Genomic DNA, 14,051 nt, shown 5'->3' on the forward strand with positions numbered 1-14,051 from the left:
TAAACTCGGGTCCTTTAATCTCTGGTCCAATTTGTCCCGCGACCGCGGAGGAGAGTCCTCAAGAGTATCTACATACCCCGCCCCCTGGGGCCTTCCCCACAGGGCTGGGCTTGGTTGCACGTGCTCTGAGGGTTCCCGGTGGATCCGCCTCCTTGGAAAGACTCATTACTAGCGCGGGGAGGCAGTCGGAATTACAGAGAACTCTGATTCGGACAAGTTACAACAGAGAGAGGACCGTGACATAATCATTTCTTCTCTATACGAAGTTTTACTAGAGTTCGGAATAATGATATGGTTTGGTTCTCCCTCTTCAGGACTGCCAGTATCAGTCCTTCACCCCTTCAATTGGTAGAGACCCGTGTGGCCAGCCTCGCCTGGAGGACTACAATTCCTAGCACGCTCCGTGGGCATGCGCGTGGCAGCGGCGCGTGACGTCAGAGGAGGGAGCTGGCCAGTGCTGAGGGGGCGCGGCGCGGAGGAGCGCGGAGCCGGGAGGCTCGGGGGCCCAGAGCGCGCGGCGGCCGGGAGCCTGCCGGCCCCTGACAGCCCCCTCCCCCCGGTGGACGACGACGACGACGACGACTACTAGGGCGCGAGTCATGGCGGAGCAGCGAAGCCTGCGGGGGCCCTGAGCGCCGCCGCATGGAGCGGGACGAACGGCCGTCTAGCGGAGGGGGAGGCGGCGGGGGCTCGGCGGGGTTCCTGGAGCCGCCCGCCGCGCTCCCTCCGCCGCCGCGCAACGGTGGGTGAAGGGCCTTCGGAGCCCCGGCGGTCCCAACGCCCGCGACCCTCTCTTTCTCTCAGGCGACTCTGGCTCCGGGACGCCGGGCGGCCCCTCAGCGTGGACTCCACCCCGGGGCTCGCACTCTCTACTCAGGGTCCCGGGTGCCCTCAGCGCGGACCCCCCCCCACCCCGGCCCCTCTACGCCAGTCCGTGCTCCTCCCCCAGGGGGCCCTGGTTTATGGAGCATCCTATTCCTTCACCTGGGGGGCTCGCAGACGCCACACTTCGGCACTTTGCACCTCTCCTAGGGCGTTTTCCTCAGGAAGCCCCACGCTTCCTCCCAGCCCGGCGAGCCTCCGCCTCTGCGCAGACCCCTAATGGTGTCCCTCCTCGGACCTCGATGCCCGCTCCTGTCCTCAGGCCCCTTCTCCTAGGCTGAGACTTGCTGCTGGCTCAGGTCTCCAGCGGGATGCCGGGACTCGGGACACCTGCCTTTTCCCGGCGTTTGCCGGACGCTTCCCTCGCCGCTCAGCCTAGCTCTTCCGGGGTGCTGAGAATTCCTCACCTGGCCCGGCCGCTTGTGTCCTCTTGTCCAGGCCCAGTCCTCAGGTTCCTCCGGGTTGGCTCCCTCCCCCCCACCTCCCACCCCCGCGCGCAGTGTTTTATTTGTTTTTGTTTGATATTTTTCCCCTCGGTGTTTGTGGCGGAATGTTTTTATTGGTAACGTGTAAGGAGCTTTTGTGAGGTCGTAAAAGGTGAACTTTTGAACTTGGAAAGCGCCCTGGAGCAATTAGCGAAGGCGATGGCCCCGGGAGGCCTGCATTACAAAGGGTGCTCGTTGCGGCAGGCAAACGCTCCCGCGGCAAACCCGATTTATTTATTTATTTGCCCTGCCTTCCACCTTTCACATCTCCTCATTTCCGAATAAAGGGCAGGCTCTCAGAGATCCCTGCCTCCTCCCCTCTCTGCGCCATAAACGCGTAATTCTCTGGAAGATCTAGGACCCGAACAGTGTCTAACAAGTAACAGATTTCAGATTGAATGCAAACACCGGGGACAGTTAGGAGGCACTAAAAATTAATTGCTTTAGTAAGTTTCTCAAATCAGGACAGTGACCTGGCAGGTGTGGGGAAAGCAAGCGAAAATAGGTCACCGAGGCGCTCCTTTGTGGAATGAATGAATGGGGAGCCACAGAAGAGAAATCTTGAGTTGGATTTGCTTCTTCATAAGTTTATTAATTCATCAAACATTTATCGTTAATTCAGTAGATCTTCAGTTTCTTTCTTTCTTTCTTTTTTTTCTTTTTAAACCAGTTAAGAGGAAAAGTCTGTTTAGAAGAGGGCCTGGTTAATTTGATATGATGGTCATCAGATGGTGATGTTTTCAAAACTCTTTGAGTTTTAAAGATGAGTATGATGTGTGGGATCTAGGTGTCCGGGCATCTGGTGGGGACTGATTTCTGAATGTGAACATGTTTGGGATCAATAAAATCCCACGTCACAAAAGGGGAAGGAAGGAATATAGTTAGGGTAGAAAGGAACAGTGTTTAGAAGAACAAAGATGATTTTTTAAAGTTTTTGACGTTTAAATGTTAATTTATGCAGAGATTTGGTTTGGTATTAACCTGTGAATGTTGTAATTCTTGACCTAAAATTTGCCATGCAGGTTTTTAAATTCAATCTTCAGATCTATCGGATATCCCTGTTAGTGTATTTCCGTAATGCCTTCCTGTTTGCAAATAATAGTTCCTGTTCCCACCTGTGCTTACTATTAGATGACAGATTTTATTGCAGCCATCACTTTTAGTTCGACTTGAGAATATTATTGTAAGGGAAGCCAGAGAACAATGCAATTGTTATTAATTATTCATTGGAACAGTTAAAGAACTGAGTGACAATTTTATCTCAATCTTATTACTTGTTATACTCATCTTTTCCTCAACTGATTAGAACCATTTAAAAGAATCTTAAGGAACAGTCTGTTAAGCTAAAAATGTCTTTAATATTTCACACCAGTCCAAGTTAGTGATACAAATACATACTTTTTGTTGAAAACATGTGAACTTTTGGCAGCTTAATTGATTCAAAAGAAAATATAAAATTTTTGTAGCATAGCTTGTTTTTCAGTACAAAAATTAGCATTGTGTATGTAGTCTTTTATAGCTTATGTTAATGAGTACCCAGAAAGTGCTCAGAATTTTCAAAATATAAAATAAAGTTTGCCTTTCAAATAGTGGACTCTTTTCTTCCTAATGAGTATTTTTATCCAAAGACAAATGAGATTGTTTGATTTCTGAGGAGAAAAGCACTCCTTTAACTTTTTTTTTTTAAGCTGAGGATCGAACCCAGGGCCTTGTACTTGCTAGGCAAGCGCTCTACCACTGAGCTAAATCCCTAACCCTCCTTTAACTTTTTATCTTGGTGACATTTTCATTTTTCCTGAAGTCGTTATCTAGAGAGAAGGTCTTCGGTCTGTGTCAAGAATTAAAGTCCATTGATGCTGATTTTACAGTCCTCCAGATGTTTTTATGATTCCATCAAAACAGAGTACCTAACCTTTTGATGCATCATCACCCTTCCAGGAATTCCTTGTGCTGACTCTGCTATTTTCGGCTGTTGCTTGTGGTTTTCATAACAAACAAACTCATTTAGTTGTAGTAGTGATTGCTCCCTTTTGAGATTTCAAAGGGAGATGAATGCTTTGAGGGAGCATTTGTTCATTTTATTTCAAGAGAGTGAGGGATTAGATTTTTAAATATTTAAAGCAAAAAGACTATAGGCCATTTTAAAGAATTATGAACATAATTTCCCATTATTATCCTTTGGAGAAAATGAGCTTGCTAAGTACTATGGATGTTCCCTCACATGACTTTACCAACAAAATGCTTACTTCTTTTTTTCTCTTTCTCTTTTGGTTTTTCAAGACAGGGTTTCTCTGTGTAGCCCTGGCTGTCCTGGAACTACGATTTGTACACCAGGCTGACCTCGAGCTCACAGAGATCTGTCTGCTTCGGCCTCCTGAGTGCTGGGACTAAAGGCGTGCACCATCACACTTCAAATGCTTATTTCTTAAATTAACAAGTACTTTACATCACAAATTTAACTTTTTAGTTATATGACTTGAAAACTTAATTCTGAATCAACTGAGAATGTTCTAGTTTCCGTAAGGAGAAATCTGAGGTGTTAAATAACCACATTTCCAATGTATCTTTCACCAAATGCTTGAAAACACCTCATTCTTGCAGAGTATGAGGCTAGCATGCTTACTAATATGAAATTCATTCTACATTTTGTAGCAGAAGTTATATGCTTGTACAAGTACATGAAAGGTGTTAGAAGGGAAGCTAATGAAAAAAATGCAGATTTTCAAAACTATACCAAAATATATCAATATTTCTTGATTTCTCATCTCCCTTGTCCTCTGGGGTTGTGGGACAAAGGTAGAAATTCTAGGTTATAACACAATTTTAGGACAGTTGGTAAAATATCTCTTAAATAGAAGAAAATGACTTATTTTGTATGTAAAAACCATATTATAGTCATCTTAATTTATGAAAAGGCATCAGAATCAGAGAAAGCTCTTTCTGCAGATAAAGAGGCTTCCATTTCAACAAGGAAGCAGTTTTAAACAACAGATAGCTTTTTAATGTGCCCACATGGGTAGTGGTGTAATATAACCAATTTTTTTTTTTTTTTTTTTTGGTTTTTCGAGACAGGGTTTCTCTGTGTAGCTTTGCGCCTTTCCTGGAACTCACTTGGTAGCCCAGGCTGGCCTCGAACTCACAGAAATCTGCCTGGCTCTGCCTCCCGAGTGCTGAGATCAAAGGCGTGCGCCACCACTGCCCGGCTATAACCAATTTTTTATAATACTCTGAACACATTTCCAAAATAGGCAAGTTGGGAAGGAAAGTGTTTGCTTTAAAACTTTTGTAATCTTGAGGTCAAATTAAAAAGTCAAAAAAAAATTTTCTCATTAAATATTTTTCTGGTTTAGGTAATTCCTTGAACATTTATGGATGTCTCTGTTTGATAAGTGGGATTCAGAGATGCCAGAATTATTAAGTTTGCAAGGTGGCTTGGTACAGAGCCAGGGAATTCTGTTTTGGCTATTGAGATTTTTGTAGCTGAAGTTTTGGATTCATCTTTATCTTAATTGTACATTTTAGAAACATCTCTGGATGTAACTTTGCTGTACAATATTCCTAAAATCAACCCCAGTCTTTCTGTTTCCCAGTGTTTACAGCATAGTTTAGGGTGTTAGACTTTAAGTTATGGAGAATTAGGAAAAAAAACAACACTCAAACCCATAACATTGTGAGATAACCATTGTTTCGAAACAAGTAGGTATAATTTATTTAAATGAAATATTTCTTGCTTATTTTATTCCATTCTTACGGCCTTTCTAGAGCAGTTTCTGAAGAAAACAGATTTGTTTCCTGTGGGCTACAATTATTTAAATTATTTTAATAAGACTTTTCTAGTTTACTCAACAATTCTAATTAACAGTGATTTAGCTTGGGAGGGACAAGGATTTCCTCAGCTGGCTGTGGGGATCTGAATTGCTTCTTTCCCCACCCCCAGCTGCACTTCTAGAACCGTTTGATCCCCATGCTATCACGGTTGTCATTTGAGAAAGCAAATTGAGAGAAAAAGTGTTGGGAAAATAGAACTTTGTTTGTATTTTTGAATTTTTGTTCTTATAGAAATAATTGAACTTCAAACTTTTATCATGTTGTAAGCAAGCTGGATTTATTATTATGCCTAAGAGAAAACGCCCAGATTCCCTTAAAAATACAAGTTTTGTTTTAAGATTTTTGAAAATTAGCCTTTGTGCAATGGAAACATTTTTATTTGAGGTAGTTTGTGGTTTTTCTGTGGCATTTTATAGTTCCAGACTAAGAAATTATGAATTCTTAAGTTTCATACAAGTAAATGCTATAATTTTGTTGTATTTTGAATTAACTTTGAAAAGTTTCTTTAAAAATTATATCTTTGCATCCTAATTGCAAACTCTGAATCCTTAAATTTGTTTGCAGCAGAGAAGCTGTTCGACCCTAAACCATAGATGGCAGTAGTAGTGTATTTTTCTGTTTTCTAGACTGAGTTTTGCTTTTAAGTTGTTGTCAATTCTATGGACACTGTTGATAAGTCAGCTGGCAGGTGTAATGTTTCCAAAACCAATTCCCTGGACAGCAGCATTTGATGTACTCCAGAAAACAAATTCTAGCATTTGATTTGGAGATAGACTGTATGGGTGTGTGCCAGAATATTGACCTACTTCTCACTGCTGTCAAAGTGAGATATTTTTTTTTTAAGTTGGTGATGGTAATCAAAAAATTGTTAGAATAATAAGCTCTAGTACATTGGATCTGTGGTTGCAGTGTGTTAGTGACAAATGTGTCTTACAGTTGCTTGAACTGTTTTCATTGGAAACAAATTATTCATTAAATATATTTGAGGATAATTTTGAGGGAGAGACATACAATTAAGTTCCTCGTGTGGAATTCCTCAGCTTCTTGATTTTCGACTGCTTTTATTTGATAGACCCATGGAATTTTAGATCTCTCTAAAAGCATTTCAGAGGTCTTTCAGTGTGTTTTCTGTTTTTCCAATTCTTTGTTGTAGTACTAAAATTTCCATGTTCTTTATTTTTCTTCTAAAAGACTAATTGGATAAAGAGATAGTTGAACTTCCCTCAGTATTTTGCCTGTGTTTCCTTGAGACATAATCTGATAAAGATTTATGAAAGAGTTCATTAGCATCTGTTTCAAAATAAAGGAGCGAGGCCAGGCGTTGGTGGCACATGCCTTTAATCCCAGCACTCGGGAGGCAGAGACAGGCGAATCTCTGAGTTCAAGGCCACCCTGGTTTACAAAGTGAGTTCCAGGACAGGCTCCAAAGCTACACAGAGAAATCATGTCTCGAAGAACTAAAAATAAAATAGAATAAAATAAAAAAAAAATACAGGCAAGATTGGCTCAGTGTGGAGAAATAACTTCACCAGTTTTCATTTAAAAGCCTCTAATTCATGTGTTTATTTCAGTCTTGAAACATATCACCTTGAAAGAATTAAAAGATTCAGTTTGACTATTTTTGATAATAATGTATATTCTACTGGATCAGATACAATATTCTTCTTACTACAGTTTATTCGAGAGATGTGGTCTGAACACCACTGTATAACTTTAATGTATACTAAATAATGCTGTTAAAAAGTAATGAGGCAGTACTCATTTGGATTGTGTTTTCCATCATTCATCATTTCTTGATCATTTATTACTAAATTGTTTTAGACTTAATCTCTTCCAACATACTGAGTCTTTAAATGTAGTTTGCATTTAAACCAGTGGTTTTCAAAATGTAGTTCACAGACCTCTGGGGCTCCCTAAGATCCTGTCAGGATGTTTTCCAGGTCAAAACTTATCTATGTCTTATCTTGTTAATGTTTTTCAAGGGTTTTTCTGAGTAGCTCTAGCTGTCCTGGAACTCCCTCTGTAGACCAAGTTGGCCTCAAACTCAGAGATCAGTCTGTCTGTGCTTTCTAAGTGCTGGGATTAAAGGCCTGAGCCACCACCTGGCATAATAGGATTTTTAAAATCTTGGACCTGCTGCTATGAACTTCATAGCTTCTCAGTACTAAAAACTTTCTGGTGAAGATAGATGATGATAGTCTGTTTTTTTGGTACTGTATAATGAAGTGTGCGTATCATTTAGAGGATGTATTTAACTAAGTGATACATTATTTTCTAAGACATGTATAGGTGTGTTATTTGAAAATAACTGGCTGAGCATGGTGGTATCTGTCATGAAAGCACTCAGGAGGTTCAAGCAGAAGGATTATGAATTACAGAAGCAATTATTCTTTTTCCAGTTATAAACCTGTGAAGCCAGATATTCTGCCTATACTTCAGTCTACCTAAATGTGTGTCACACATAGTAAGTGAGGAAGTAGGAGAATCTAGTTGTTAAGCTAGATAATGAAGAGTTTTGTAAAATGGTGCCATTCTTGCAATTTTTTTTTTTTTTCAAGACAGTGTTTCTCTGTGTAACAGTCCTGGCTGTCCTGGAACTCACTTTATAGAGCAGGCTGGCCTTGAACTCACTGAGCTCCTCCTACCTCTGCCTCCCAAGTGCTGGGGTTAAAGGCATGCACCACCACCACCTGGCCAATCATTCTTGCAATTTTATATTTTATTGGAAATGTACTTGTTAATATATAACTTGTAATGAGTTACTAGTTACTTTTAAGTGAATAATAGTTTAAAAATTTCAGGTTTATTTTCCAGTATGGTAAGTATCAGTATCAATAGATAAATTCATATAATACCAGCTCTTTGGGGTCTCCAGTAATTTTTCAGAGTGTAAAAAGGGTTCTTAGAGTATACAGATTAAAATATGGGAGACCCCTGATAGGAGTGAATGTACTTAATGTTATAAAAAAATGGTGACTTTACCACTATTACTATAGTGTACTTATTTGGCTTTTTTTTCCACTCCTTTCTCCTTCCCCTCTCTTTGTCTTCCCCTATCATCCCCGCTCCTTTCCATTTTTTTCTGAAGACAGTCTTGCTATATGTAGCCTTATATGTAGCCTAGGGTGCCTTCAAACACTATCTCCTTTTTTTAGGTTCCTGGGTACTGAGATACTGGCAAGCTCCAAGCATCACTCTCATGCCTAACTTAGATTTTTTTCTTTTCTTTTTTTTTTTTTTTTTTGGTTTTTCAAGACAGGGTTTCTCTGTGTATCTTTTCGCCTTTCCTGGAACTCACTTGGTAGCCCAGGCTGGCCTCGAACTCACAGAGATCCGCCTGGCTCTGCCTCCCGAGTGCTGGGATTAAAAGTGTGCGCCACCACCGTCCGGCAGATTCTTTTCTTTTCATAAGTCGTCTTCTTTCCATAATTATTCTTTTACTGGAAACAAGTACATATCGTTTTGTTTTCTCTGTTTGAAACTAAATGAAGTATGTCACAGTGTTCTCATTGAGTTCTGATGAGCCTTCTGTTACCGCTACATGAAGCCTATTGCTTGTCTGCTGTATTTCACAGCAGCTTTCCAACAGCTCCATTTTTCTGCAGGAAGTATATACTTACAATTGTGCAACCAAATCTAATAACAAAACAGTATGATGCATTGCTAGAAAAATGTAACATACTCATAAGAGATACAAATCACATAAAAAAAGAATAACCTGTGTGCTTGGGAGCCCACAGACCAGCTTGATCTAGGTAATCCCTTACTGAGCCTTTCTTCCAATGTTATAGATCGACTTGACAATTAAAACTAATCATATGGGGCTAGTAAGATGGCTCAGCAGTAACTCCAGCTCCAGGGGTTCAAGTTTCTTCTGACCATGGGCACCTGCACACACACACACACACACACACACACACACACACACACACACACACACACACCCCGCCCCCAACATACACACATAATTAAGAACAAAATAAAAATTTAACAAAGAGCTTGTCTTATTTACTTTCCTTAGGTAAATCTGTCTTTAGGGGCTCATTTTAAAGTTGTGATTTGGCAATGCTATTTTGTAGATTGGTTTGTTTTTAACTTGGTTTTCACTGAGATAGTAATGAAGTGTGGGTAGAAGCATATCCTTCTGTGCCCTAGGCCCTTTCTTAGTGTGAATAACATTTTAGTGTAAGTCAGTTACTATGCTAAAGTTAGAGATGGTGGCACACGCCTTTAATCCCAGCACTCAGGAGGCAGAAGCAGGTGGATTTCTTTGAGTTCAAAGCCAGCTAGTGCTACATAGAGAAACCCTGTCTTGAAAAAAAAAAAAAGGGGGGGATTTACTCCTTATCCTTGGGTAGCTGTTAGCTAGAACTCATTCTGTAGAGCTTGTTGGCTGAAGAAATGTCACATAATGATGTGGGAGTTACTGCATCAGAACCTAGTTTGAGTGGGTGAGGAAAGGTCATTTAAGTATTTGAGGTTCTGTCCTAAGAGCTCTGTAATTGTCTCGGGGTTTGAGAGTTCACATCCATTACAAACATGTTCCATGAAATTTACAGTTTAATTATAAGGAAATTATAAGCTTATCTTTTGATTTTAATGCCTGGTTTTTATGTTTCTGGTGAAGTCTTTAAACAAATTTTTTAGTCAGTTGTTGAAGCCTTTTTTTTTTTCCTCCCTGTTGATACTGTACCCTTTAAATCTGAGGTCCTTTTAGTCCTTCTACCAAGATGCCCTTTCAACGGGATAATAAACCACCTGGGGGAGCCCCCTACTGACATCCATTTAGAGGGCTTTGTATTTTGGAACTGCTGCTAGTTGTACCAGCCAGGGAGGAAGGATTTTGGTTAAATGGTGTGAGAGGCAGAGAGCAGGGACTGGAGGGAGCAGTGGCGCTCAACCTTCCTAATACTGCAACCCTTTAATACAGTCCTTATGTTGTGGTGACCCCAACCATAAAATTATTTTCGTCGCTACTTCATAGCAATTTGCTACTGTTATGAATCGTAATGTAGATATTTGTGTTTTTTGGTGGTCTTAGGTGACCCCTGTGTAAAGGTTGTTCGAGCCCCAGAGGGGTTGTGACTCAATAGGTTGAGAAACGCTGGACTGGAGTGTAACTCAGTAAAGATCCTGGCTATGTAACTTTGTCTTGTCTCTTCTCTGAATTTCAGTATTGCCCTTTAATAGCAGCTAACTTGTAGTGTTTATATACTATTTTAAGCCACTTCTATATATTAGCTTACTTTATCCTTATAACCTGGTGAGCTACAAGCTCTGTTATCCCTGTTCTACAGAGTTAGAAACTGAGGCCTGGGCCTAGGGAGATAGCTCATCTTGCCTCCCAAGACAGAGGACCCTGGAAACCGTTCCTGCAACTGGTCTCTGACGTCCACAAGCATGCCCATGTACAATCACAGTAATTGTTAAAAGAGAAAAAAAGAAAGACCAACTCTGAAGTGCACAGAGATTAAGCCGCCCCCACTCCATTTCACAGTAACAGTACTAATAATTTTTTTTTTTATGTTAAATATCCCCTTCTCCTAATATATTCTAATGACTCTGAAATTGCCTGATGGTATATTAGGATTAGGGACAAGGTCTGTGAAGTACCTCTTGTGCCCAGGTTTTATACCAGGCAAATGTTTACCCCAAACAGACAGCTGAGAATGCAGGCTACTTATATTTGCTGAGAAAGCCCAGAACCTAGCTCCTGTAGATGAGTCACAAAGATCCACTCGGAGTTGCAGGCAACTTTTTTTTTTCTTAAGTGATTGACTAGAAGATAATGCTGCCACTAAAGGAAGAATTCCTGCTTAATCAGAGGGGTGAGCACTCAGAAAAGAAGGGGTTTTGAACTGCTGATGTTCCTGTACAACATACATGAAATTGATGTTTCATGAATGTTGAATGAATAAAAGAAGAATTGGTTGGAAATCTCAATCTTTTGCTGTTATCAGTCCTTTGCTGGTAGTTAGAAACAGTCTACAAAATAGAAGAGAAGGAAATTGAGAAATTTTGGGTCAGCAGTGTTTTAATAAGTGTATTGAAGCTAAATCCAAAGTTCAGTGAGCTCTCCTGAAACTAGAACAAAGTTTCTATTTAGAGATTTGGTGCTCCTTATAATTAAAAAAAAAGACTAGATATCCCAGATTAAGTGAAATGGCCATTAGCTTCTGACTGTTTGCTTGACTGAATTTGAGAAGGAAAGGTAGGTGGCCTCTGTCCTACTACCTTTTTCATTTCTGCTACACAAAAGCTGGTTATATGAAAAGGGAGGTCCAGTGCAAGGGGATTGACCTGGACTTTTGCAAATGAAAATATAAAAGCTAGTTGATTAAGGCTTGTAGAACACAGAGGGTAATTTCCTAGAAAACAGAAAAATAGTTTGAAAAATGATAGGCACTGTGGGTCATAGATTGTGATAGCAGTGTATTTTAAGTGAGCAGGAAAATGACTCCAGAGAAGACCAGCCACATCCAAGGTGGTATGAGAGGCCCAGGAAGTAGTTTATGCTTGGGTTCTGATTCTTGCTCTGTCTCAAAGGTATGTGTGTCTCTATGGGAACACCTATAAAATGAGACTAATTCACTAATACCAGGAATGATTTTCCAGCTTTTTGGTGGGAATGAATTGGGTAGAACAGGAAACTGAAATTTAGGAACCTCTGCATAAATCAAGTCCTCACATAAACTTTTGGTCCTCACATCCCAGAGTCTCAGAGGATTGGATTTTAGATACTATTCAATCATTTTTACGTTTACTTTGTCTCTATTTTTGTATTAGAAGGCCTGGTTTCTATAAAGTCTACACAGTCATGTGATTTACGTGTAAATTCATTTGTAAGTCAACTTTCTGTTTACAATTAAAGCACTAATGTTAGGATAATTTGTAGTGAGTGTAAATTTGAGAGAAATTCAAGTTTGTTTGTTTAAATAGGATTACTTTTCTTTCCATTTGTAACTTGTTTCTGCCACACTTTCTTTTGTTTCATTCACTGAGCCAAGTCCATAGTTTATTTCAGAATTTTCCCTCATTACTTTCAAAGGGATTTTTCCTGTAAAGCTCATACTGAGAAGAGTCCCATCTTCTGAACATTTGGGGACATCGATTCAATTAAAGAAAATTGCAAAACAAAAGGGAAACCTTAAATGCTGCAGAACTGTGAAAGGGGAGCCCAGCAGGAAAGAGGAGGCAGTGCCATGGGGGAGGGGCAGAGGGGGCGTGCAGCCCAGAGCTGCATTTGAAATACTCATCAATCATTTTACTGGCACCAGGAAGCCAATCAGCCTTTAGAGTAGAGCGTTTAATGATCACCTAATGTGGGAAAGTACAATTGTTTTACACCCCCAAATATTCCCTTTCTTGCTGATAAATTAAATCCCAAAGGTAGTTGGGCTGTGTGATATTCAGGATTCAATTGATTACATCAGTCACTGAAAATACTACTGTGATAAAGTTCATTTAACATTTGAAGATAAAATGTTCTGTCTGCTGTGAGCCTTTTCAAAAATATTCCATGTAAATTTGCTTTTCACACAACATTTCCGTTAATTAAAAACTTAGAACGGGTAACTTGTAAAGTATTGTAAATTTATTCTCAGACTTCTGGCTGGAGAAAAACCTAGTTTTGAAAATGTCTATGGGGCATGTTTTGGGGAGCAGCAGTTTGAAATGCTTGCATATAAATACAAGTGGGAGGGCTCTGGTAGCTTGTATTTAGGTTTTAGTGATTTCTGAACTTGTGACTTGAAATACTGGCCCCTATTTTGTTTTTTAGCCATGAGCTCCTTAACAATTTGCTGTTTTTAAGGTTGAAAATAATCTTAAAATAGTTATTGTCGAAACTACAGAGAATTGCTAGTCATCCTACTTCCAAGCAACTTGTTACTTTTTCTTCAAGTTCTAGGTGTTTTTTTCTTCCTGTTTTTGTGACCAAATGGTAAAAACTCGTCTGCTTTTTATTTTATTTTTTTTCTTCATGTTATAAATGTCATTCATTCAGTATGAGTTTATTTGAAACTTTTTCTGGCTGTATGATACTTAGATAGTTAATAGTTTTTACTCTTAAAACAGTAGCACCTATTGTACTGTCTTGTACTTTCTTCTATCTTGGATTTTAATTGCAGTCCTGTAGATGTAACCGACCTTCTTATTAAATAAGAAACAGAACCAATGCAAAGAAGAAAGCCAAGAGGTCAGAGCTAAGAGCTAAAACCTTACCCTTCCTCCTGCGGTGGTCCTACCTCTCCGAACCAGAGCTACCCCTGTGTTAAAGTCTTTATATAGAGTTCCTGTCCTGCCTTCTCATTGGTTGTAAACCCAACCACATGACCGCCTCGTCACGGCCTGTCTGTATAGACCTCCAGGTTTTCCATGATTGGTATTGAGATTAAAGGCATGTGCATCCAATAATGGCTGTATCCCTGAACACACAGAGACTTACCCAGCTCTGCCTACCAAGTGCTGGGATTACAAGAGTACACCACCACTGCCCTGCTTTCCTATGGCTTGCTAATAGCTCTGACCCCCGGGCAACTTTATTTATTAACATACAAATAACATTTTAATACAAATAAAATATCACCATATTTCCCCTTTTCTATTTTAATAAAAAGAAAAAAAGAAAAAGGTTATAACTAACAAAAGAAAAACTATATACAAAAGTACAATAACTATATACAATATATACAAGTAATAAATACCTAGACAATGTCTAGTCCATTTGTATTTGACAAATTCAGAGAAAATAATTTCATTATCTATCCTATTTTGGTAAGTCCAAAATGTATCTAATTCACTAATTAATCTATCCTAATTAATCTTCAACTGTAACTAACTAACCTTCAACTATAA

General features: G+C 39.8%; 1 protein-coding gene across 4 annotated transcripts in view; it reads left to right on the forward strand.

The window, feature by feature from the left end:
- Window positions 1–291: 291 nt before the first annotated feature.
- Window positions 292–14,051, forward strand: part of LOC128100403 (nuclear receptor subfamily 6 group A member 1) — a 257,953-nt gene continuing 244,193 nt past the window's right edge. Inside the window, exon 1 of one of the 4 annotated variants that reach the window (XM_052722534.1) lies at window positions 292–742. In XM_052722534.1, coding sequence (XP_052578494.1) covers window positions 643–742 — 100 coding nt within the window. In that variant the 5' untranslated portion in view covers window positions 292–642. The remainder of the gene's footprint in view (window positions 743–14,051) is intronic. The other 3 variants (XM_052722533.1, XM_052722532.1, XM_052722531.1) reach the window with 3 other exon arrangements.

Source organism: Peromyscus californicus, unplaced genomic scaffold (assembly GCF_007827085.1).
Source record: "Peromyscus californicus insignis strain IS unplaced genomic scaffold, ASM782708v3 Scaffold_7__1_contigs__length_154581171, whole genome shotgun sequence".
Classification (NCBI taxonomy): domain Eukaryota; kingdom Metazoa; phylum Chordata; class Mammalia; order Rodentia; family Cricetidae; genus Peromyscus; species Peromyscus californicus.